General features: G+C 39.4%; 1 protein-coding gene across 1 annotated transcript; it reads right to left on the reverse strand.

The window, feature by feature from the left end:
* Nucleotides 1-794: 794 nt before the first annotated feature.
* On the reverse strand, nucleotides 795-27992 carry RAPGEF4 (Rap guanine nucleotide exchange factor (GEF) 4; the record flags this gene model as incomplete). Its single annotated transcript, XM_010287356.1, has 14 exons — nucleotides 795-1333; nucleotides 2852-2906; nucleotides 10347-10411; nucleotides 10747-10834; nucleotides 11467-11517; nucleotides 13774-13864; nucleotides 18520-18698; nucleotides 19169-19294; nucleotides 22336-22433; nucleotides 23636-23782; nucleotides 25614-25692; nucleotides 25925-25955; nucleotides 26416-26504; nucleotides 27834-27992. Coding segments are annotated over 14 exons (1386 nt in total), but the record flags the coding sequence as incomplete, so codon positions are not given.

Raw genomic sequence — 27992 nt, forward strand, 5'->3', positions numbered from 1 at the left:
ATCAGCCAATTAATAGGGTTGGTACTGATGCAGGAATGAAGCTGAAAGTGCAAATAAGGCCAGCAACTAAACCTTTCCAGCAATTATGTTTAATAAGGTACTGTGTGTTATTTACAGAAAACATACATCACACAATTCCTACACATAAAATGCACACAAAATATAAAGACAAAAGCTGCACTCCCATATCATGCTAAACAAAATAAATAAAACTGAATTATTTTGGCACAATAGCTATTACATAAATAAATATTCTAGAACATAATGAATTAACATTTATTTACAGTCTATTGAAAGTGCAAAACAATTGGCTGAAAATTAAATTATTTGTAAATGCTGAAGACCAGAAAATATGTGTTAACCAGCCACAATTAATTATAGCTGAAGTTTAAGGTTTTGATGTCCAGGAAATTATTCTTTTGAAATCCTTTTGTGCATATTGTGCTATTTTTGAACCAGTCCTTTGCTACCTTTATGCTATTGATTTCAACAACCTTACTATTGTAATGGAATTTTGTAAAAACCTGATTGGTAGTTTAAAAAAAGACATAAAATGTAAACACAGATTAATATATTTATCAGTCAAAATATTTTTAGTCCTGTCAGTTTTCTGAAATGGCCACACTGCTTGCAGTAGTAGGCAGTACAATTAAGATTATAAATGCTTCTTAGTATCTGTTGTATTTTAAATGGAAATATTTGTTAAGTCTTCTCTGAATGGAACTATACCTTGGACCTCTCTTGAACCTATGTTCTTTCATCAGATGCTTACATACATCTTCTACAGAAGTCAACAGTATCTGGTCAAGCTAAACTGATGATCAGTTTTGGTCCTGACTTGGAGAATAAATCATAAAAGACAGATTTTTAATTAGGGACGACAACACTACCTCCTTTAGAATTGTTAGAAGCTTTTTGTGCACTTTTCACTAACTATTCTGTTTTATCTTTTGCCTTTTTTTATCCATATAAGAAATCATTTACTGCACTTTAAGATGAACTAACAGTTCACAACATGGCCACCCATACAGCTACAGTGCATAAATTCTTCCTCAGTGAAAGGCTGGTACATTGTGCGTTGCCTAAGACCTTAGAATATGTTTTTGCTTATTTTTATAGTGGCAGTGCAGTAGCAGACAAAGTGAAGTTCTTAACAAGTGACCTTGACAGGATAAAAGATCATTTCTCATCATTGCTTCAAATGTTTATGCTCGACGTGGTTCTAGTCGGTGAGACATCTGTGATAAAGTTCTCTGGTTGTCAATCACATTTAATTGCCGCACATAGCTCCGAACATCCTGATGGTTCTTACTAGTTATGGCTGCATCAGGATCTGGTGAAAGAGAAATGATGTAGGATTGATACACTTAAATGAACAAATGCCTGAACAGAATGCCGAACTCTTTACAAGATGTCACAGTAAACACCAGATCCTGGTGAGTTAAAAAGAAAATATTTAGAAATCACTCTCTTGAAACATTTCCTCCATATTTGATAGTCTTTCTGGTTACTACGCTCACAAATTAACTTTTTCTCTCAGATATCCTTGGCTACGTTTGCTCAAATTGATGGCCCTTGGTTACAGTTTTATATATTCCCTTACCAGTCAATAGCTATAATTATATAGCTAACTAGTATGATTTAAAGCTGCCCATCTGCTTTTGAACCAGCAGCTTTCACACAGATTCAGAACTATATCATTGATTTAAGCCTCCTTTCATGAAATACTCCCATTTCTATCTCAGTGTTAAATATCTGTAACACTGTAGTGCTTAATGGCTGCCTCAAAATTTACTACCTGTTTACATTACTTAACTGCATCATACCTACTCCGACAACAATTACGCACTACCACTGAGTTAAAATCTGTCTATCTTCAGCCTCACAGTGACAGCTTACATTTTAATGAAATATGTGTTACGTAACTTAAACTTCTCTACAAGTAAGACACTGAAGCATCTACTGTATATAAATATACATACACACACACAAAAAGCATGGGACTTAGATATGGTATATCTATATACTGATATTTTGTTGTATCATGTATAGTGAAAATCCACTTCGATTTCTAAATATGTGGAGGTCTCACTAGTGCTTAATATATTAAAATAAAAAGATACGTAGCCAGAAAAACCTTGATGATGGGAGAAAAAAAGAAGCTCCCTTAAGTTGATCTTCTAGAGTTAAGCTTTGGCCCAGATGGAAAAAAGCAATTTTTATAAATATGTATTATATTATTTATTCTGTTCTTTTAGAAAGAGGAAAGCTGCTGTGAGGCAAAATGAATGAAGCACTGAGGAAATGCCAGTGTGACTGGGACTGACAGTGCACCTAGATGGGATGAGACCCACAAAGCAAGCCTGTTTGACCATACAGCTCTGTCATCTTATGTGGCCTCAAGTAAGTCCTGGTAATTATACTGACAAACAGGTTTTAAGTTCATCACCTTATGCAGTTATGTCATTTATAAACGTCATGTTTCCGGACTGGTTTCCTATAAAAACAGGGTTTATCCAAGCAAGTACCTTGCATGTATCTGTGTGCTGCTGTCTGCTAGCCTTATTTCAACCACTTCTGAACCCAGGCTAATTTCAAACAATTCTAATTTGACAGGTGTGTAGAGACCTCAAAGATATTTAGCTCCTCCACATGCTTCGAAAAGAGATGGAGGAGAAGGGACTTCTTAGAGCTTCCTGAAGGGTATTTCACCCTGTGAAACATCAGAGGATCCAAACATGTAAGCATCACTGGAAAACAGGCTTTTCAATTCTGGTACACACAGAATTAGTTGTAATTACTGCAGCTACTGATGATAACGCTGACTGTGCAGATGTTGTAATACACTTACTGAAAGATTGGCTTCGGCAGAATTTCACCGTCCTGACAGTGTTGGCAATCATGCGCTGGAAAGAAAAGATGGGATGCAATCAGAGAACAAGCACTGGATTTCATCATTGTTTAAACGAAGCACCTAGCTGTGCCTGAGTGGAAGACATATGCCAATAAAAGCAGCCATATGAATGAAAAGATAATTTTAATGCTGATACTGTCATATGTACAGTGTAATTTGCATTTACACAGGCTTTAAATGAGCCTGAGTGTAATTTACATGTGCTCAGAGAACCCTTTCCCTTGCTTGGATGCTGTAAAAAGCCTTAACTAAGAACGAAAATCAGCCCTTTCAACGTGCATTTCTTTGAGAACACCTTCCCCCATTAAAAAGTAACAGCAATATCACATAGAACACCTTGGAGTATGTACAAATTTTAATTTTAAGACCATCATTTGCTAAGAGAAAGTCCATGTCTAGAACATACTCAGCAATTAAAGTGCTTTCACCTTTCATATGAGCCCGAGTTTAAAATGCAGCCCTCCTGGAAAATGACAGTGTAAAATGAGCATGTGAGGGTGTATGTTCACTGATTCCCTCTGGAAGTATGCTCGATTCACAGGTGAGAAGGCCACCGTTAGAACCGTGGCCCTGTAGGCAAGTTGCATCAAACAGACCTGTTAGTGTTAGCTTGCACAAGTGCATCTAACCCAACATGAAAAGTGGATTAACTTCTGGTGGACACTTCTACTGGCAATTCACAAAAAAAAGCGGAAGCCACTTCAGTCCTTCTTGGCTGCGGTTGCTCTTCAGTAAATAAGCCATCATTTCACTCAGGTAAGAAAATATTTAATCAGTACATTTTGCTCTGATAAATCATATGCTATTTTATGATCGTTTTTAAGAACAGAAATGAAGGTAAGTCACAAAGCAAAACATTTCAGATTTAGTTCTGGACTGCAAAATTTTAACTGGCTTGTGTGATTAGCACCACACAGGTATACACGCACCAGTGCGGGGGCAGAATTTGTTGTTCTGCACAATATCAAATAAACTGGAACTTCAGCAGAAAAACTGAATTCCTTAGCTAGATAGTTTGATTCAGTCACTATTATAAGGATGACATTTGTTTCAGTTTCTTTTGCTTACATTAAGAAAAAGCAGAGGAGGAAAATGCTATTCCTAATCAGTCTAACGTTTGTTCCAGCACTTTAACATGGTCCAACAATTACAACACCGCTACCTGTTTCAACACAGCACACTCTCACCAGAGTGCTTCACACCTTCTTGAAATTTTGTGTGAGATTAACAAACTAGTCATAAGCCTTCACTCAATGGAATGATACATTTCTTACTAGTAAACAGTAAAACCTAGGGCATACGTGCCTCAAAATTCATACACAATGAATAATCTTGCATGAAAATTATGTTATAAATAAAATACCTTTGTGAAATCTGTTATTCCAGAAGTGGGAAGCACTCATGTAAAACATTCCTTACACACATACTGAATAATCTCGGACATGTTAATACACTATCAAGCATACAAAAAAAGGGTATGGCTGGTGGACAGCATTAGAAACACTACTGATGTATCATGTACGACATTTTTGTGGATTACACATTGTATAATCAAATGAAATGTAGCTATTCTGAAACTGGTCTAAAATATTTTAATTCTAAAACACAAGTTCCCAAAAGATCTAGAGAATTTGGATATGGGTCTGCTTATATTGTTCCTAAAGTCATATGTATTTACATGTGGAAAATAAGTAGATTTCAAATAAGAACCATTTTTATCCTATCTTTATTTTCATACCTCTTGAAGCCATTACCATCAAGCTGATTTGCTAAGGCGCTTACCTTGTGAACATTCTCATGTGCGCTTAGCATTAAGCATGTGTATAAGCTCCATTGACTTCAATGGAACCTCTTAAATACTCAAATACCATTATAATACTGGATCGAGACACGACACACTGCATATTGCAGTGTTGGTTCTTCAAGTCTAACCCAATCAAATGAAAATCAAAACAATATGAAAATGTAAACATGAATGTTTCATAACTCAATGGACTCATATTTGTCCAATATAAACTCAAAAGAGTTCCTCTTTGGAAGGTGCAAATTGAACAGAAAAACAGCACATGAAGCAGAGGTGAATTTCCCTTCCCAAATCTTGTAGATAAGTTGGATTGTCTTCTTTTGGTTCAAGAAAACTAGAAACATGTAGAGAGAAAATGTTCAGATGGAAGTTTAATTGCCAGCTCCTTACAATGTCTTCAAATAGCAGATTACCTTTAGTTAATGCCTGCAAAAATTAACCTGTTTACTCACTGTGCTAAGAACAACCATTATCAAAAAGCCATACAAACCTAAATTTGGTTCTTTCTGATATAGAACCAACTGTATAATATAACAAGCAACTGCTACTACCAGCATGCTATATATACACAACAATACCCTTTCAAGTTTTACAGAGTCTGGAATAGTGGCAGTAGGCCAGGACATTATCTTCTAATCCATTCCAAACCCAGGTTTCTAAATGTTATAAATATTCATATATGCCATAGAAAACTACTATGGGCTTTAGTCACACACATTTTGCATAATCTTTACGTTCCAAAAATGAAAGAATGTTTGCCCTTTTTTTGCATAAGGATCAGAGTGTGAATTCCCTTTTGTTCGTCTCCACAAAACCCCAAAACCAATATGCACAGATTCTCTAATCCTCATTTCACACCTGAAGGGCGAAAAGCCTTTACAAAAAGAAGCATCAGTGGCCAGCGTCACGGCACTGTCTTGTGCTGCCATGGCAGGTCAGCACTTTCAGAGTTCTTTCATGACTTCTGCTCCCTCTACAGGTGCCATTTCTGAGACATGCTGGGTACTGCGACACGGAGATGGTGTCACAGAAAGTGATCTTTGTTCAGGCTGTCTGATGATTTGAGAAATGACACTGATAAAGTTCCCAAATAACTGCATCTTCCCTTTGTCTATGAATACAAAATTCTGTACTGGCAGTCAGAGTGCAGGATTATGCAGCTGAGGTTTGCAAAAAGCGCAGATCAGTAAGTGGTCAAGAGTATGAAATACTGCCTCTCCTTAAGGAGAGTCATGCTCAGTACTTTCCTCACTTTCTCTCTCTTCTTTCCCTGCAAGATATAATTCTAGGAAAGGGCTTTTAAATGTTTTCTAAATATATAGCTATAAAAGCAGTGTCACTTTAATGTTTTATATTGCAGTGTACTGCATCGCAGGTTGTAGGTTGTCCTCTATCTGCTAAATCATACAGAGTTTATGGGAACTAATACTACTGACAGCGTTGGGGGCTCTCCACCTGAAAAGAGTGTCATTAATGGACCTAAAAGACAAATGTGTATTCTAGATCACAAACTAATTGTGTTTTCTGGCTACTGACATCTTTTTATCTTTCACCTACTTGGAGCTCTCAAAATCTCCTCAACCTGCCAAACTATAACTACAGCTTTTTAAAAACTTTACAAGCCTGTTCATTCCTTGTTCCTCTATGACAAGTATGTTTCCAGTTTTTACACAGATGGGTCTTCTAAAGCAACACTTAAAATTACCATCTACTGTCAACTCACCAGAGGAGAAAAGATGCAGGTAGTTTCTACCACGCAAGGTCATGGAGTATATGCCAACCTAGAAGGCACATCTGAGCAACACTATGGTGGAAACAGCTTGTACCCTGTCTCCATCAGCATCTTACAGTGAGATAAGTAAAACACTTTCAATACTTCTCTAAAACCATATCTTGTTTGGTATTGAAGGCCTTTTACTAAAGACTTGTACTACTAATACCAGTAATTTAGTTATTCTGTCTATTTACTGATAGAAGTATAAGTAACATGTTCCAGGCTGGATTTTAAGGCCATACGTTTGTTTCCTCCACCCCCCTGCTTTGTTTCATGCAGTAAGTAGCATAGTAAAGAGCACAAGTACAGTGCAAATACAGACAGTATACCTATTTTTGACACATTTGATGTTGTTTGCCCACATCTTTTACAAACCAAATGGGTCTGCTTACAAACTTGCCTCTTTACACACAGCTGTGGCTCTACCACACATGGTATTCTCTTCCCTGGCTAGCTCTCCCTGCCCTCCCACTCCTCACAGCCTCCTCCAAATAAGAGGCATCCATGGGGATCAGGAGATGGGGAAGGGGAAGAAGGAGCAGGCAGTTACAAAGGCGGCAGCAGGTAAAGCTCAGCAATGCTCTGCAGAGTGATGTCCCCCCACTACTGCCAATACCACAGTTCTGCCACTACACCTCCGAAAAGACCGATTTATAGGAAAGTGTAGCAGGAAGAAATTGACTCAGTCTCTTTCCTTTTTAGCTTGACTTGCTAAAAAAAACACCCTAGGCTAATGTGGTTTAACACCATCTGTCTGTTTTTCCCTTCTTCTCTAGATAATTTTGTCAAATTTGAAAAAAAGAACCCAGAGTTTTCAAACATAAGAAAGCTCCTACCAATTTTCTGTGAAAATAGATGGCTGTGTACAAGAGAAGGATCGTGTAAGCACCCTCTTCTCCTGTCTCCTTCAGGGAAAAGGCTGTAGTGCAAGTTCCTATGTTATGAGAAAAGCCTATTCACACAGAATTCCCCAGCCATGAAGAAACTACACATGCCCCAGCCACGAGGAAAGCTCTGAGCAGAGCTCAGGCAGCCATGAAACACAAACATGTAGGAAACCAGGCCTCGCTGTTTCTGGCACTCTGGGAACTCCTGGCTCAGACACTGTCTGACTACTCCAGTGTGTTTTAAGATGCATCGTTTAATATAAATAATAACAGAAACATCAGAAAACATAAAAGATTTAAAAGAAGCTGTTTCAGCTGAAGAGATGCCACTAGATCAAACTTCTACTTTTGGCTGCCAGATACAGGAATAAAGTTGTCAGCAGCACATCAGCTGTCGGGATCAGAGCTCTGTGGTGAGAATGCAGACATGATGCCAGAGGCTGTTCTCAGTTTCATCACTGTGCTTACATGAGAGACGGCGGGACCCACCTCCTCCAGTGGCATATGGCACCATCAGTGGCAACTACCCAGGTATTTTTATTCATAAACTTCAGCAAGCATCAAAGTTGGGATGGCTCAAGGGAAATAATTTTCCAAAGAACGAAGATGTTTTAGATCAGTAATAGAACGGCTCCCAGCAATATTCAGAGGTATCTCCATCTGCTTGTGACATAATGTCATGCAGCAGAACAAACAGGCAGAAACAACAAATGGCAGGACATGATTCCTGTGAGGAAATCTGGTGTCTGCTCTTCTGAAAATGGCAGAATAACATCACAGATTTACCTTGAGTTTATACTTATGTAAAAGAGAGCTGAATTTATCTGTGCATTATCTGGCTGAGTGGTCTTGTCTTCACTAGTTAATATCTGGCAATTATGTCTGGATATGGCAGTTGTAAGCTTAACACAAGTAGGCGGTGGCGACTGAGGTTTAACAGTAGGCTTTTCTTCTTTGCTTGACCTGACGACACATGCAAAAAGCTAAAAACTGTCAGGTCCACGTTAGGATTTGAATGAATTATGTGGATGGACTCTGAATACTTGTTGCTTTGAAGAGGTATGGGTTGAGAGAAGCAGTAAAAACACCATAGAAGCATGCAGAATAGAACAAGTGAAGAACACCAAAAACCCAAAAAACATACTTGTAGTATGGCCTGGAGAAAAAGCTGAGTGAGCTTTTAGGTAGAGCACTAACTGAAAAAAGGTTTAGAAAACTGAAAAAGGAGAGTATTTCCCCTTCTTTTGTGTGGAGGAACATGAGACATTATATTGATTCTCTGAAAAATACGTAGCATCAAAAATACAGTAACTGAGCTTCACCTTCCCTTCCTAAGGGAAATGTTCAAAGCTCAGATTACTGATCAAAATGGGTGATACTACATTCATGCAGTATAAAATTTTATTTAAAACCTTTAAGTGCTACTAGTAAATCCATGTTCTGGAGATAACATACTTCTGAAGATAAGGCAATGTGCAGACTAGGGTGAATAGGGCAGACCTGCAGCTGCTTAGATGTAGATCAGTTTAAGCTGCTACAAAATTCACTCTTGGCCTTGGGAGTGCCAAACTGGTATAGAGTGGTGCAGAACCATTTCTAAATGACAAGCCTGGGTTGAATTTCTGTCTATGGGCAAGCGCTCACAGAAGAGCTCCTGCCGCCTGTAATGGCTTTTACACATAACCAGGCATAAAGAAGAGCCTGAGGCATACAGCTCTGAGGCCTGCAGATGTACCGGCTCTTCTGGCACAGGAGGTGTAAGTAGGCCAAGTGAGGTGGAGAACACAGAGCCAGCCACATAGCCACGGCTACAGAAATGCAGCTGCCATGCCTCCTGGTTTGGAGGTGCTCCAGCCAAGTCTGAGATCCCTTGTGTTCTCCAAAATATTTGCTATCTACACTAAAATATATACATTTATCTATCTAATTAGAACAAGCAGTCCAGGAAAAAGTCCTTTTCTGCATGTAGAAGGCTCAAGGCCTTTGGAAGGAGATGGCAACACAGTCTGCATATGCAATTACAGAATGTCATTATTGCAAAGTGAGGTCAGGCCCTGTACTCAAGCACTAGCACTACCATTTACCCACAAAAAAGTCTCAGCTTAGTAGAGAGGTATTTTCACCCTAAGAACAGGCAGATACAGGTGCCAGAATAGATATGCTCTAGCATGGCTGCTGAGTGGAGCTTTACTGCAGAAACAGTAAGTCAGGTTTGGTTTTGCAGCGCAGCTGCTCATAGCTGGGCATGGCTAACTCTGGTTCTCAGATGTACGTGTCCTTAACCACATTAATTAAGAACATGGCCTTAGCAACTAAGAAAACTGCTTCTCACTGCTGAGAAACTTGAGTTTCAGTTGAGATTTCTGCCATGGGAAGTTGCCTGTGTGCAGTTTTCGACAACGATGCTTGAAATGATGAGAGCTTGGGTGCAGGATTTAAAATAAATCAAAACTGAGTGTAATCTAATATTCTATCATTGATCCCCCTTTGTAATATGAAAGCAATCAAGTCACAGAACTCTCCCTTCAATTGTTAAAGGAAAGAAGAAAATAAGATGTTGTGTACATTCTGTATTAAAGCTCCTTTCATTCTCTGAGGAGCAATGCAGAACTATCCCAGCCTGAGGCAGTTCACTCTTGTTTGAAGGAACAGCAGTTAAAATCACAGCTTGGTCCCAGGCTAGCAGTTAAAAATTGTCTCTAACAGTTCTGCTTCCTGTCACTGCTGCTGCCTCTCCTAGGAAGCATTTTGGCTGTGCATGGCTCAGTGGGCAGTTGTTTCTCCACCTCTGTGAGGTTTTCCAGAAACCCAGAGGTCCCAGGCGCTGTGCACAAAGCAGACTGGTTTTGCCTGCTCTTCGTCCTGCCTTCACTTTCGCTAGCCCTGGAAATCATTGTTGAGAAGTTCACTCCTGAAGAGATGAATAGGGAGGTCTTTTAAAATTTTCATTTCAAATGTCATACATACCATTTTTTCAAAGTTTACTAGGTTGTCAGTGAATGTCTTGTTTCCCTCATGAGTAAACGTCATGTCTGTACGGAAATAAAAGCCACATAAAAGCCCATTACTGAACCATGGCCGTACAAAACAGCAGAACATTTCATCTATCCCTTATAAAAATCAAAAGCAGCTATAAAAAGTGAAACATTTAGTTTTTAATTCACAGTATTTCTAAGACTAGTAAAATTGAGGCATGATATTCAGATGTACTAAAGCAGTTTTTCTTGTCTCTCTGTCATGCTTTTTATAATGGAAAAAGATCATACATCACACTGAGATTGATTTTTGCTTTTTCTTGCTCCTACTCTTCTTCAAATATTTGACAAATAGCTTTCAAGTTAATAATTCTGGTAACATCCAAGCTTACCTTTTATAAGTAGTGGCATGAAAGGAATTATCGGAGGGTCCAATTTAGCTACAGTTAGCCTGTAGGCCCTGTGGTTTCTTGATGGATCCTGAAGAAAAAAGAGAACTCAAATAATTATAATAATATGTATTATTATATGTACCGAGACACTGTATACATTCATTTAGATATCACTTATTAAAATCATTATTTTCTCCTGTGGCTTTAAAAGTGCAGCTGCAAACTAAGACACCTTTTATCATTCTCCCATAAAGCTTACATGATGAGAATGCAGCTGCTAAACACAAACATTTTTCATGCCAAATAGCAAGGTAAGATATGATTACAAAAAAATTGTTCATAAAAGGAACCACACATTTTTCTTCCCTCCTTGCAGCTGCAGATCCAGTTTCGCATATGTTGTGACACTAAAATGTATTGCCAGGAAAAATCCAGGTTGGAATATAATTTCCCATATGTACAATCGGAAAGCATGTGATAAAGCTTTTCTGAGTTCCCAGATTAACTTTGAGTGGTACATAAGTTCTCTCAGAGTAGGTTCCTAAGAGTATAATTTATTAGTCATACATACTTGTTTTAGCAGCTCTAAAATGGGATCATAAACTTCTTAAAGTCAAACAAGGACATATAAAATGTTCTGAATCAAGGAATTCAAATCAGTTACTCAGAAACTGAATTAGCTCAGATTGTGCACAGAATAAGGGATCTATTGCTATTCACCATTAAGCTTTCAAACTCTGCATAGATCTTCTTGAACTTGCTTGGAAGTTTCTGTTAATAAAAACAAAAATAGCAAACCTTAATTAAATCCAATTTGTGTGGTAATTTTACTGTAAATGCTAGTTCCTTCTACAACGCCCTAAGTCAGGAAAGTGCTCTTTTTGCCAGATATTTCTAACAATGTGCTAATCTAAAATACAACATGTCTCCTAGCAACCAGATTATAAATAGAGACGGGACCAGCCATGAAACCTGGATCCTGATTTAAACCCCAACTTGAATTTACTTCTTTGGGGTGTTTAGATTCAGATTTTTGTTTGGCTCACATCACAATCACTGAATTCAGAATGTAAGTCAAAGTTCAAGTCAGTAGTTTCAGGACATTCCTGACTATAGCTTATCTGAAAATATAATTTACACACAGCTTGCGTAGGGGTAGCTCAGCTTAGTTGTTCATACCTATGATGAACTGCCCTTGCAACATTCAAATCCATGCCTGGGCATTTCCAGGGGGTTTTTTTGTTCATGCTGATGTATCATCAACTATTGCTCAAATTCTTGACATGACCAGCAGCCAAGGCTCTACCGCTTGCTGGGGTATAAATTAATGAATAGTTTTCAGTCCACAATACCTACACAAATAAATCACGGTCAGTTGATTATACAGTGATTGGGATGAGATGCGCCTTACTAAATATTTTATTTCCCCCTCATGTTATGTTATACATATCTTATAGTCTTTAAGGTAAAATTATTTGATACCTTATAAATTACTTTCAGAGATCACAGTAATGTTTTATGCACAGTCAGAATATGTCAGCTTTCTAGTTTTAATAAGAAATTTCTCTATATTTGCTGAGAAATCAGACTACTACTGGTAGCAGGTAACGTTAAAAATTAAGAGAGACTTTATAGTGCAGACATTATTTTTTGCAATACTTTCTACATTTGGAGTGTGTACCCTAGCAAGATATTTACACTGTGCCACAGCAAGGGCCTAATTTTTAATGATGTGTGTGAACAACTGTCTGCCTACTTTGCATATGCATGCAGATTAGGTATTTGTGAAATAAGTGGTATAATTGGACATTTGCACCTGCAAATATCTAATTTGTGCATGCAACTAATATAAATGCATGATCATATAGCAAAAATCAGGTCTTGATATGTTTGTTTTAAAGTGTATTGTGTAGATATATTTAGCTAAAAATGAAGATACAGAGATTCTCTTGATAAACTGACTGCCCTACAGAACCAGAGTGTGATAACATTTCCCTGAACTCAAGTATATACCCCCCACCTACAAAGGATCTGTGCCCCTCCAGCTCAGACCCTGTGCCCATTTCAGATTGCTGCATGTAGTACATACATTCAGTTCCCTCTTCACTCTTTATACTACTCCTGTACTGTCTCAGCTCTCCCAACTATTCCTCTCAGTAGCCATAAATGAAGGGTCATTCTTCTGAGAAACTGATCTGCAGATCTTTGCCTTTAGCACCGATCATATATACCACTTGCAACGTGTACTTTTGAAAATTGGGCTGGTGTCTTCTCAGATGCGTTAGTCTGATCTCCTATTTCAGAGCACTTTTTAAAAGGTGTTCCAATTTTTGTCTCAGTTGCATCAAAGCATCACCTCAGTCATGCCAACTGTTCTGAATTTCTAATGAACAAAATACATGTACATTCAAATCTGCACTGCTTTTGACTACCAGATTCTTAGTGGTTACATGTGCTTACTACCTCACCCTGCTGGATGCTGCATCCTTTTTATACACTCACATACAAAGAGCAAAGCCACAGAAAAAGGTGGAAGCTCTGAGAATGAAGACCGAACTGATAGTAAGCAGGGGAATGCAGGTTAGAGAGAAAACCAGAACTGGTTAGGACAAACCCACATTTTAATAGGGCAACAGAGTCCATACGGAGATCAGAAAATAGTATGTATAAACACAGGATGGATTTTAAAGAAGTATCTGTGGAGTGATCTCACTAAAGGATCACTAAAGGCAAACAGAGGATGGGCTGATATAAGAGGTTAACTGGCTAACTCATCCTGTTGGGCAGTTTAGCTCATCAGTAGAAGCTGCTGTTGTCACTCTTGTTAACCGCTTGTGCGTATTCAACACATCTATGGGTATACTGCCTTACTAATAAAAATTGTCAGCCTTAGATAAAGGCTTATGCTCAGGAACTGAATTAGTCGATCCAATTCTATCAATAATAAAGGCCCAAGTCATGTCTTTGCTAACTAAAAGCACAAATCCCAGTCAAACTTTTTGGAATTGGATTTTAGGTAAGACTTACCTCCCATGTTAACAAGAGACGGCTCACAGCAACATTACTCAGTCCCATAATAATAGCGAAAAAGGAATTCAGATTTTTGTATTCTTTACAGCTGAAACACAAAGGGCCAGGATTTACGTTGTATGTATCAGTCAGGGCAGAAGAACACATAACCTTAAAAGAGCTGAAACCAGGCATCTGGCATAGATGTGACTGAATTTGGGCAGCCCTGGCCAGCACACCTGCAGCACACCACCAGTGTGTGAGTATTTCACCACACTCTGGAGGCTCCTTTCCCCTCCCTCCTGAAATGACCTACTGCTTCCACTTCACTGGGTGCCAGCTTTTGCAAGGACATTAAAGGAGTCTTTGAAGTTCCACCCCTCCCAGAAACACAGTCCTGAAACTGGGCTCTGTTCAGTCCCAGGGAATACCAGAAACAGTGGAAGCAACTGGTTTACAGCCTCATTTGCTGCAGAACTTGCTGACAGCTTCCGAACAGCTACTGAATGCTGGAAGCTCTCCCTAAACAATCTTCATCGCAGTTTACAGGGATGCTGAGTCTTTTTAAAAGGAGAAGACCAGCTGTCTAGAGATGCCTGTGTGCCGGTGACCTCTCGCTGTGTATGATTTCTAACCAGTACTTGTAGATTCTGGAACTCTTTAGGATGTTTCAAACAAAGAACCACCATTTGTTACCAGCATCATTAAAGAGTTCCTGGGCACAAGCAGCTCTAGGTCACCCTTCATCCCTAACGCAAAGGAGAACTTTTGTTACCGATCAGGAAAAACTGGAACATGTAAATGAGTATTACGGAAGATCCAATACACCATATGCAGGAGTAGACACAATCTGACAGGAACAGCCCACACAACTGCTCATCTGGGACTGCATCAGGTGGCTCATTGACTCAATGGGAAGGGAAGAGAGAGAACAAACCTGTATCTCTCAAATCTGTGTCTCGCTAGGTTCCTGCAGATAATTTGCTATTTTTCACAACTGATTTGCCAACATCTGATTTCAGAACCTCAGTCTCTGCTTCATTTGCTGTTTACCAAGAAAACTTTAACAAGACGCAAGCTTTTCACGATTCTTGCATTTTTTATTAATCGCTGAAGCTTTTAGCTCCTCTGAGGTATTGTCAGCTCCAGATGAAATTAGTACAATCATCACATCCTACTGTCCGACTTCGTAATTGCCACATCACTCTCTTGTTACTCTGTTCTTTCTGTCCCATTTCATCAGACTCAATGTATTGAGTGGGCGAGTCCTTTCGATCTGGGCCTCACTTGTGCCTGCACTGTGTGAACACTAAGCACGTGAAAAAATGCGCTCTCCCATCTGCTGGTCTGTCTGTTGGAGACTGCTGCCCCCTCAGATCTTCTGGCAGAGCTGCTCATACAAATTCTCCCACATCAGTAGGGACAGCGAGCAAGGTTAGTGGAGATAAGCTGAAATGCTGAGGCTACCCCAACTTATTCACACTAGAGCAGGTCAGGGAGTGCCTCGTTAGTGGATCTGAGGGGAGATAAGGATGAAAAGCAGCCAGGATAGGCTGTCAGTGATAACTTCTTTCCCAGGCACAACTAAATCCAGAAGAGGATATCTGACCACAGCCTGTGACATTGAGAATAAATTGTGGCACAGTAAAAATAATTAGTACCACACAGCAGTAGTGCTCAAACATAGTAGGCAGCTGAATATGTGTCTGCAATATGTAATTTGAATCTATCTGTAATTTTAAAAAGGAAAATTTTTGCCAAATACTCTGCTAAGCAATGTAATTTGACAAAGTCCCTGTTAAAATCCATCTAGATGTATGACATTCTACACCAAATATTCTGTAAATTCTACAGCCTCTACACTACATAGCTCAGTTCCAGTCAGAGGACCACTGTAAGGAGGGAGAAACAGTGCTGCATGGCTCCACTGCATATATGCTGCCCGTAAAACATCAGAAAGTGGATCCTCCAAAGCACAACAGTGTGCTCAGAGCAGAGGTCCCTCTGCCTCCCGAAACAGACTGTATTGGAACAATCTTCCTGTTAGTATGAATTGTGAGGACACACATAGGCACACGCTCTTGCCTCCAACACAAACACACATGTGGTTAAAACCTCTTGGCATTTTCCCCATAAACACATACCCTTCAAAAATTTCTTACAGGCTCCTTGGGCTTCTAACACATGCATGTGTACGGAAACAATGATTTTCAAAAACTGAATAAAACTGAGTACAGCGATACACCAGAAGGCTTCTAAATAGCCTGTGGTATATCTGCAAAGAGGAAATATATGCAAATTGGGTTTGTGGATATCCACATGAGTATGTGTAAGTACATCCTAGAAGGCCTTTCTAATACAATTAATATAGGAATAACTCACTGTAGGAAATAGAGTTTGCTTCTTCCCTTTGTTTGAAAGTTTAATCCTACAATGACTGGAGAAGAGATGAACCTGGTAACCTCTACATCCTTTCCCAGCAGATTGTTGCAAAGGCAACAACGGCTCCTGGAACTGAAAGCACACGTGCACAGCACCTGGAGCCAGCACTTGGCCAGCCTTGTGCTCACCTGCACAGACAGGGAGCACACATCACAGGGTGCGCGGGGTGGCAGACACAAAATGACGTGCCTTCTGCGACGGCGTCTGAAACGCCACTCACAGAATTGAAACAGGACTCTCGGTAACAGTTATCTTTGAAAACCGGTACGTGCAAGGCATCTCGTTACCACCAGTCATGCCTAAGATTAATAGTGCAGCACTGAGCTGTTCTCCCCGAACACTTTTCTAATGCGTCTAGTACTTCTAGGTAGGGTAAAGTTCTCATTAGGTCTCAAGGATCTTCAGAAGCAAAACTTCCTCAAAGATACTGCTTCAAGGCCTGGGCCCGCATCTTTTGATCCAATTCCTTGGCTTTTTCTCCCTTCTAACTCGGGTGCACTCTGTGTTTGTTTTACCGCCTGCTGTAGCACCCGTTACCATGGCAGCACTGCACCCAGGGCAGCAGCCTGGCAAAACTTCCCCGCGCCTTTCCAGCGGCGGCAATTAAACCTGCCCGCTCCGTTTGCACAGAGGAAAATCTTGTGCTTTGGATTTCTCTGCTTTTAGGAGACAAAGAGGAGTCAGCAGAGCAGACCGCTTTTAGCTATTTATTTTTAGCGTTGTAGTGATACCAGAAACATGGAAGTAAACAGGAGGTTGTCAAGCTGTTGTAAATAGCATAGGATTAAACCCATGACACTGAGGCACCCACAGGCTAGCGCGGTTTATTAAGGAGATATTTAACTGTCATTTTTAGGATACTTGATTTCAAGTGTTTATGGAAATTACTATCGTATCTTAATTAACCACGTTTCAACATTTTCCCATTTCGTGCCTCTGAGTTCAGAAAAGACCCCGACTCGCCTGTGCGTGGCTGCCAGTGCCCTCTCCTGGACACGGCCCGCCAGGCCGGCGGCGCGCTTGCCAGTTCTGCTCTGCGGAATGAGGTACCGGAATATGCGGCATGTATATTTTTAGAAACTAAAAAGGTAACTTCTGTCCTTCGTTCTGAATATAAACGCGGTCCTGCATGCCCACTACTAGGTTTTGAAAATCTTCCGCTCCGACCAACCGTTATCCGAGCGGAGGGCTCAAAAGCAGTTGCCAGAAGGAAGTCGGGACTTGCAGAGCAGGGCCCTTCCCGGGGGAGGGAGGCACGCCGGTGGAGGGTTTCGATGCGAACATGGATTTCAGCTACGTGGAATTATTAATTGGGAGGAGGGCGGCATCTCAGCTGTAATATTAATCTCTTCCTTCATACAACTACATTTAAGGCTGCAAAAAAGTTAGAACTCATGGTTTAACTGCAAGTAATCGCTTCTTTGTTCAGTAAGACTGCCAAAGGCCTCGCTAGTCACAGTGCCCAAAGTCATGGACAAACCCTTAAACAGGCAGGTTCACTGCACACCTCAGCAAACTGTTTAGATGGCAATGAATGTAGAATACGCCATGAACTAGAAAGGAAGGCAGAGGGTAACAGTGATAAAAACCTGAAGCTATGCAGGGCAGGGGCATGCCCCCGCTCCCTCTGAAGTCAGCCACATCCTTACCCTTGACTTCAGTGATCAGGAGTCAAGGCCAACATCTTTGGCATGAAGGCTACAAGGAGTTTAAGTTTTAATATGAATAAAAGAATAGAAGACAGCAAGAATTGCCTGCTAGCCAACTTTGTTACGCTTAGTAACAAAAAAGGATGTTCATATTGTTGCATTTTTAAACAAAAGTATTAAAACAATATCCCATGCAAACTGGAGGTAACATGAGCCTCGTCATCTCCATGCTACACCTTTTTGCTCTCCCCTCTCGGTTGTCTCACTCAGGGCAATTCTGAGAATGGTTTTCCTGAACAGCACCAGAAATAAGTCTGTTGTCAGGAACATTAAGGCTCAGTTTGTTAATATTTACTAATTTGCATATTAATATTTGCTAATGCATGCAAGGGTAAATGAAGGATTCTCCTAATGAACTGAAATATATTTACTCACAAATTTTATGTGAAAACATGGCCCTAAGAGATCAAGGAGCAATGAAGAGTAGGACAGGAAAGAAGAGTATATATTAACAAGGTTCTATACAGCCCTATTAAGGATAGAATACAGAATTACCAAATAGAGAACATTTTAAGCTCTACTGTGTGTGGCTGTCTGAAAATAAAAAAGAAATATAACAACAAATCAACTATGCTGAACCTCATTTCCAGCTCACAGATGATTGTATACTTACTGGGCTGCTATCTTAATAAACTTCTTTAACAGCTGAACACGCTTGCTGAGTTGAGAGCAAAGACAAATCTCAGTGACTACCCAGAACTGAATTTCATTAAATCTTCTTAAAAACAAGTCCAGATTTGCTGTGGTCTTTCTAAAATTGTGTCTTCCAAAAGTGTGATAGATCAATTCCAGCTAGGAAAAAAACAAACAAACCAGTTTGGGATTTTTTTTTTTAGAAATCTCATCTTTTGGTCAGAGGAAAGAGGCTAAGAATGACCAGGTAAGTATCTAGTCTGGAATTTGCTCTGCAGTTTACGTTTATTGCTGTACAGGTGACAAGGAGTCAAGTTGCAAATCCAGTAGACAATAGCTGAGGCATACTAAAAGCATACCTACAGACTCTGTATAAATAGCTTAATACCGTAAAACATACAAAAGGAATTCAATAAGCAGTGCATGTTCAGGAGAAATTCAACTTTATTTTTGCATTTTGCCTATAAAATTAAGGATGCCTTATACTTTCAAAACTTGTAGGTGGTTTTATTGTGGTATTTTTGAAAATCAAGCTTAGAGAAAGTTTTTCAAATAATGGACAAACCTACAATGTACAACTAAACATTTTCTAACAGATTCTAATCTGCGGAATAGATAGATCCTCATACCTCATGCACACAGTTGAAAAGCTCCCAGTCATAAATGGTCATCTGATGTGCTAAGTCTTTGGAGCTCATCAGTTCGAATGTTCCCACTGTACCAGTAGATGGTCCTTCTTGTTCTGGTAATGGTGCCTACAAATGGAAAAATGGTATAAAAGTATTTTAGAAATACTAAATTGCGTGACTGGTGCTTTTCTTCCATAATGTTTCTGATCCTTTTTTTCAGTATGACCACTTTCCTAAGCATGTTTCTAACATTAAAACTGAAATTTGCTTTTAAACACAGGCTGGCATTAGAAAATGAGAAGCCCTGTGCAAAATCAGTATCCACTATGCCCAGGACAGTCAGGAAAATTTGAAAGCTCTTCAGAGGCACTGTAAGGAAATAAAACAGACTGTTCTCAGTGTGTTATTTTTAGATTGTTCTAAAATTTGAAGCCAGAAATAAATACTTCAATACACGTTGTGCTAACTACAGCATGTATATTTGTTTAGGAGCATAGGTCTTTCCACAAAGCTTTTGTTATCAGTTTCCTTTTTCACATACACAAATAACTAGGCCACAAAGTACAAGCCAAATACTTTTGCAAATTACTGATTCTAATGATGAGAGTTATTACATCTGCCATACTTCAGAAATCTGCAGTGATGGCAAGATCTTCTGATCTGATTTATAAAATAAGCCTCATACTTTCTCTTTGATGGTACAGAAATGTGCTATTTGTGATTGCAAAACTCCTGGCTATGCTAATTAAAATTATATGCTCACAGCCTTATGAGAAAGAATCCTTTAAATCATTCAAGTATAAAACATTTTTGAAATATGCTTCCATGCCACCCAGTAAATTAGATGTGATCTACAGTTTTGCACACAAGTAAACCTCATATTAAAAAGAGATTTAAAAGAGGGCTTGAGAGCAAGTCAGATTTGAAGTAGTCTCTTGTATATATTAGGGTCAAAGTGTTTGAACTAGTGCTGCTAAAATACTAACAACCAACCCTCTTGCAAATTCCAATGCGTTACACCAGTAAAGCTTCCTGTGAACCCACGTTTTAATTGTTTTGATTCCAGGAGAGGGCAGTAGAGTTCACTTACAAGTTTCTTCCTCAATTTCTCATCGGCTCTTTGTTAAGTAATTACAGAGCAGGGAATTGCCAACAGGCTCCTTTCAGAGTACAAACTCAGTAGAGTCTGCAAGATTAACAGACCATATTTACATACTGCAGTGTCAAAAATAAGATTACTAAATGAATTCCCTTTTATATAAGGATATTATATTAGCACTAGAAAAAGGATTGACTGGACTAATACATCAAATCACTTAATAACACACAGTATGTAGGAGCTTTATTTCTGTATGAGTTCTTGCTTTCTACTCTAGGGAAAACTTGTCTTTCAAATATTGTCATAATAGAAACTAATTAAAAATTATTAAACTAAACCACAGGCATTATTACCTTAAAAGGTCCATCTACAATTTTTTAAAATAGTGTATATAAGCAAAGTATTATCTAAAAAAAATCAGGACAGACATCAATACATCAATCTTATAACAGCCTGCAGATTCCTCTGAACTAGGATTTACACAAGCACAAAATTTCTTTAGTTTAAGACAGATATGAATTAAAAGTACATCCGTTTTGTTTAGAAAATCCTAATGTGTGGAAATCTGTGGAAAGAGAATTACCCACAGACTGAAAGAGGGCTTTCTTTCCCTGATTTGGAGACAAACACAACATAGCTGTTACCATAACAAACGCATATTTTCCAAGGGTAGGAAAGAAGCCCTTGCATGTAAACTCATTGCATATTTGAAAATTCATCTAATCCAGAAAAATTTTCACACGGAAATTGCCAAGTGTAATGTCAATAAATATACATGCACAGGCAGCAGCCAGAAATTGGAACGTGAAAGGATAAAACTGGGAGGGTGGCAAGGTTGTAACGTTATTCCATCTGTTTATACCTCTTTGAAAAAATGCAGCTGATAAGGGGCTGTGTTCTGTTACACAGTGCTGAGAACCTTCTTAAAGGTGCCTAGTGTTCCTCCCTAATGCCTACGGAAGTCAGTCCAGTTGATGAAAACTAGCACATTGCAGCCCTGTATCTTAGAGCTCCCTGTAGCATTTCGAGTACTTGATCCATGGTGGATAGCTCAGGGGAAAAGGCACAGAAAGTCATGACAATTTGCTGCCAAAAGTATGTCTACACAGACAATGCAGAGCCATATAAAAGTACCCAGCGTAGTTGTACTGACGCAATATGCCTGCTTTAGAGTAGCTCACCCCATGAGGGTATCTACTTAGCAGGATTAATTAACCTTAAGGGAGCACCAGAATTTAATAAACTGAACAAGAGGTATCCCTGCATGGAACTACAGTATGCTGGATGTGCATTCCTTGGTTGCTAAATTGAAAGCAGTAGCAAAGCACAGATTTTACCGTATCTGTTAAAGAAATCAGGCACACATACTAAGTGGCTTGTTAAAAGCATGCAGGAGGCTGAAACAAGGCTAGGAGTAATAGAGTTCATGCTGACATGACTTGGCAATGACATTTGTTTTTAATGAAATAAAAGGAACAAAAAGTACAGTCAAATCAAACTCTATAAAAGCAGACCCCATGGAGATCGTTAGAATTACTGTATAAACTAAGTACCTATGAACAATTCTACTTAAGAAAAAATAGACTTTCTACCAGGAATATTTTCTGTGATTCTACTTAGAATCATCTGAGACTTTGACACAGTATTTTGTGGGGCTGAGAAAGAAAAGATTTTAAGGAATCTACTGTTGAAATGGAGTTTCCAGAATGCTTTCATTGGTAACAGCTATCTTCAACAACATACCCCTTTGGCCTTGAGGAGATAATTCTGTAATCAGGAATTACTGCATGTCTTAGTGACAATATTCAGCTCCTCCTACATGCTCAGTGTGACACAGAGAATACTGGCATCAATTGCTGTCATGTGGATCAGACAGATTTCTGCTCTAGTTTAGGAAATTATAACATTACCTTGTTTTAATTTCAGGGCTCATCCCACAGCACTGTGACAAGCCTTTTGTTGTGAATGTTTCCACTAGTTTTTACCTAAAGCACTGACAATGCAAAAAGGGCCAAGTGTTCAAATGAACTGAAGAACTGAACTTTCTGAGAACTGCACACATACATACCAATGAATCGAACTGATCACGTGGGCAAGCAAACAGCCGTCCATTAACACTGAGAGTTGTAAACACTGAAACATCATGAGGTTTAAGCACAACCTTTTCTGTAAACACAGAAAAAATGATTGTTTATTATATATATGTAGAATTTACAGCAGGACTGATCCAACAGCTCCACAGATCACCCTTCTGGGAACAACTTTTGCGCAGTAGACCAATGTCCAGGATTCACAATACCTGACTACAAGGTCCTCTTTATTGAAGAAACATGACAACCAGCTCAGCCCAAAACAGTTTCCTACAGAACTGCCATACAGAACTGGAATCCCAGCCCCAAACTGTACAGACAGGTCAAGAAGCCTGTGCTGCCATCTCTAGAAACCACCTGCAAAAATTCAGCCATAATTAGGGACTCCATTCATTCTTCTCTAGCTGTAAGCATTTGGAGAGCTGTTCTTAATAGAAATTGCCTTGGAAGACAGTAACTGCATAAAGAGGTGATGAAATGCAACTGTATTCAAATCTCATTACAGCAATTCTAAAAGAGCATCACATCACAGGTAGAGAAAAGATAATGTAACTTACAAAACAGTCACTTCCAGCGTGTGCTGGCTGTCAGCAAATCTGACAATAAAAAATTGCTGCAACTGCAGAAAGTAGAGCCGCCAGTTCTCAGGAAGTGAGCTGGTTTTGGCAGGCATCACTGTTTGCAAAAATGCCTTCCAACACGGCTCTCATTAGCTCTGTGTGTGTCCACACAGTCGTACTCAAGCAGAGCACTTCAGCAATACCAATTCTCCAGCCGAATTCACCTTGCAGTTACTCTCCCATTTCCACAGCCTACAGCGGGGGTCTGACTCCTCACCCTTTGCCAACACTAGGTCAGTGGGCTTGGCACTAAGTTGCTCAGCAGTGGTTTGCATGGACAGAGCGGCCAGAATGGTAGTGACCACTACTGGAATGTCTGCACTGCAGTGTTTTCTGGTGTTGCTGATTCATATGTCTAGCCTGACATTATCCATGTTTACTTCCTATCCCTGTTGTTAAAAAACTCTTACGCGTCTTATGGTGAAGGAAACGGGGTAGCTCTGCTTTGTAGCATGCAGATACACGAGCTGCTCAATTTTTCTCGCAAGTGAGCTCCAGTCTGTGCCTGCAGTAGGGAAAGGACTTGCCTCTAAGACAGAACCTGGGTACCAGTTGAACATGCACAGGGATGTAAAAGCCTTGAGTGAATTAGTCTTTCAATCCCTCCTGACATTCTGCTTCACTGTGAGAAGTGTTTAAGATGATGGAAATACAGTACCTCCTCCTGAACTCATCTTTACTATGATGAGGCCTTCTCCAGAACCCAGCTTATCTGCTACTGCGCTGATCACTTCCTTCACAGAGGAAGACACTGGCACCCGGATAGTGGTATAGGTTTGGTCTATGCAGTACACCTTAAACAGAACTAAAGAAAAAAAGATTGCACTGTGTATGCCACATATAACAACCGCAGAGACTTTACTGTACAAATTACAGTTCACTTTAGTAACCATCCTCACAAATGAAACAAATAAAGCAACAATAAATCACTACAGTTTTGATAGCTCTCCATTCTTCAGATGTTCTACAATTTCTAAGGTAGAAATCTCTGATTTCCCAGAGCTTTTAGTAAACCATGAAGTACTAGTGTTTCAGTATTGCTACATTATTTATGGATGCCAATTTAATCTGGCACTTTATTATGTTCCAGACATTATAATATTTTAAATCAACACTGCTTTTCAAGACTCAGGAAAACTGGCTGCAAACTGTCTTAATTACAGAAAATACTTTTCATATTTACAAAATAGATTTGAAAATAGATTTTTGGTTACAATCAACAACTTAAATCAAACTGTGTTGCAACCTGTTTTTTATAAGCAAGTATATAATTGCTGAATCAAGAATGTTGTAGATGATGAAAAAAATACCCTAACAATAAGAATTTGAGTGTGCAGTACAAATTGGCTCAGAGTAATACATGAACCCAGGCCTCTGGCTGCCTAGAAATCAATACGATAGTACATTAGCCAGCAAAAAGCAAGGCAGCCCAAAGCAACATGAATTTAAGACAGAAGAAGTTAGCAAAATACTCAGCAAAACACTCCTTCAGCTCAGCTGGCAAGCCAAGCAGCCCCTGGGGTTATAGATGTCCATGTATTTTCAATGTTCAGTGTGCTGCCTGCCCTGCGAATGTGAATGGTGCAGCCACATGAAAGGGGCAGTTGCTGCCTGTCCACACAGACACATTCCATGGCAGCAGCAACTGTTTCGCTCTTTGTAGACCTAGGAGAAACACTGATATGCACAACAGAAGCTGCATGCCTGGGAGGATGTCTGCTGTTCATGTGCAGTTACTTCCAGCTTTTGAAAAGGCTCTTCTGTTGGTTTGATTTATGCCACCAGCTTTCTCAGCTATATGACCTTTCATTTTGTTCCCTTATTTTTGCCGTTGTTTGCTAGTGAGAGCTATCCTTTAATATCAAACACCTTGAAGCAGAAGCTATTTTCTGTGGTGAAGATGCACCAAAACAATCATTGGCCCTAGCAGTTGCAAAGAAATCCTCAGATTTATGAGTTTTAAGGGGCATGCATCTTTGTTTACAGTGAACAGTTCTCATGAGCAGAGCTCAGGATTTTGTTCACATAGCAGTGCTTCAACCTGCCTGAAGTAAAGGACAATGTGAAAAGCCAGTACAACTGAAAATGATATTCTGATACACTGCTGTAAATTTTACCTTGATCTCTTCAGAGAGTCAAACAATAGCAATAGGGCAAACCAGCAGATTTTGTTTTCTAGGCTGTGTGCCACGGGGCAGAGATCCATGGCACGATTATCTGCTCCACTCCTGTCTCACAAAGGAAGACCGGTACATGTTAGCTCAAGCTACGCAGGGGACGCAGAGGCTCAAAAATGACCTTCATTACCCAGTATCTATTGCACATTTATTGCCATTACCTGCATAGACACTGTCTGTACTGGTTCTTACCCGTTTTGTTCATTCCCTATTTTAAAGGATTTTACATCTTCCTCTGAAGAAGCAGTGTTTGATAGCACAAGTATTAAGGGAAAATTAAATCACTTCAAATCACCAATGGATAATGCTGAGCTAGCAAAAGCAAATGGAGTTTGCTTCAGGCCACGCTTCAAAACTATAGGTAGGTACTTTTGTTTCTTTTTAGACCATTTTTTTGAGAGAGACAAATTTACTGCAAATCTCAGTGGCTGAAGAAAACTTTGCAGAGCAGGAACTCACCTTCATCGCTGCCCCTGATAGGCTGGCGTTTCTGTGCTCTGTCATCACTTGTGTTGAACAGCTGTAGAAGAACTTTGTGCTGAAAATTAATCATCAGGATTCACATTAATGCAAAAAAGAAGCCTTATGGAGTAGACACGAACTACAGTAAATCTCTTATCAATGGCAGGAAAAAGAGTAGCAATACAAAATGTTAAAGCTGTTTCTCAGTGTGTTGTTTTAATATATCCATGATTACTAAAGAGAAGATGATTATGGATTTGCTGTGCTAAAGCTTTTACTTTAGAAAATGGACAAATAAATTATCTTACCTTCTTTTGTGGTGCTTTAGGTTCTTCAGAACTATCAAAAAGTAAAGCATAGAATTTATAATTAAATATTACCTGGGAGACTTTGCGTACAAAATGACCTATAGAACATGGACCACTTGTCAAACTACAATATCAACATACTAACGTTTGCATATACGAAGACTAGATGATACTATAGTCAATCTATGACCAAAGCAGGGAAAATACTGTACGAAATCCAGGTAAGCATGAAATAAGCATCCAGTTTAGTTTCAATGGTGTGTATGTAATTCCTTATTCCTTCTATCAACCTTTTAATGAGAGTTTGGTGTTTGCAAGAATGATGTGGAATAAGAGGGCCATAGACATTCATCCAAACAAGCTTGCATGCAAACATTCAGTCTTGTATGACTGAGTGCTATTCATAGAATGGATTTTTGATACAAGCAATAAATTCTCTTTATTTACTGAGAAAAAGGCGGGGAGAGGAAAGAAGCAAAAACTCTGCTTACACTTGCTTTACAATTTTCTCTAGCTCCGGAAGTTGCTCCTTTAGTGCTGCAATCATTCTAGTATCATCTGATACAGATACATAAAATTCCTGTAAATGATACAGAATAGTCTTTAAATAACCATAGAGGTAAATGAGCAGTACTCAGAGGATTATGAGATGACATCTGATAGCTTTATGATTATAAAGAATGATAATCTGCACAGAGGAAGACATGCTGGGCCCAACCCTCTATTACTTCTACTTGTTTATCTCCAGCTGATTTAAAGCAAGAGTTACACATGCAGAAGGGAAGCCTGATGAGGCTCCTCAGCTCACTGTGTAACCACTGACTGCTTGTGCAAAAACTGCATTTTCAGATTATCAGAGATGAAGACTATAAAATTCACAAATAATCTGGCATTATAGGGTTTTTTTTCCAACTGCCGTTGTAGTCCTTAGTGGTTCATTTGCTTCTGAGTTGTTGACTCTCAGCTACTCCAGTCCGCTACGATACTATCCTCCTTTAAACCCTACTCGAACCTCTTCCTGCTACACCTACATAAAACTGACCCAAAGAAGGTTCTATGTGCTTGCAACTAGTAGCTGTTCTTTTAAGTTCTGGACTAACCAAGACGTTATATCTGTTTCCAAAGCTTGTCTATTATGAAAAGTTTTCCCATGTAAGCTTGCTATACGTCTGTCATACTTAAGGCCCCTCTTTATTCCCCTCTGCTAACTCTTGTCTTAGATTCTGTTTTAAGCTCTTTGGAGCAAGAACATCCATTCAGCCAGTAACATATGGCATTGTGATCCATAAACACAAAATATAATAATGGCAATCACGATGACTTAACATGATATTGGCAGTGCATCTTATCTTAGAAATACAAGGATGTGGCACCTACCAAAAAGATCTTACAACAAATGTCTGAGGAATTAAATAATTTTAAGGGATCATAAGGGTTCTGAAGACAAAGATCTTAAGTTTCAATAGCTGCAGTACAGCTTTCATTCAAGCGGAAAGGATTTTTGGTTTTGTAGAGTGAGAACACTTGAGCTCCTTCCTGGCACACCTCAGGCAGGCATAAACAGCCCCCTACTTCAACCTGTAGTGCCTCTGACCTATTCACAAGAAAATACTAAAAAAAGCAAATTCATCTATTGCTATAAAGCAATCTACCCATGCAGTGGTTTGAAAGGGGTTTGCAAGTCTGGCAGGTATTTTCAGAGGTCCAGGGGATGACAATGGTTCAAGCGCTGCTGTAGTGTGTATAGCACCTGCAGCTAAAACCCAGAAAACAGTGTTATGCGTTTGCAATTTGAAATGACCCACTTCTCTGTAGTTCGTAACACAATTCTACAGACTGGGAACAGGCTTTCAGCTCATCTTGCTTAGTAGGTACTTTTCAGTACAATGATACAACGATTCCTTCATACCTCCAAAAAGGCCATTGCTGCTTCATCTTCTTGTAGTAAATCTCCATATAAAGCAGCCCACTGCAGAACCAGTCGAATGACTCGCCTTTTATTGTTGAGGGCGTAATCCATTTTCTCCTGCTCTGTACCCTGGGAAGGCTGGGCATGATAGGTGCCACA

Source organism: Phaethon lepturus, unplaced genomic scaffold, assembly GCF_000687285.1.
Source record: "Phaethon lepturus isolate BGI_N335 unplaced genomic scaffold, ASM68728v1 scaffold21965, whole genome shotgun sequence".
Taxonomy (NCBI): domain Eukaryota; kingdom Metazoa; phylum Chordata; class Aves; order Phaethontiformes; family Phaethontidae; genus Phaethon; species Phaethon lepturus.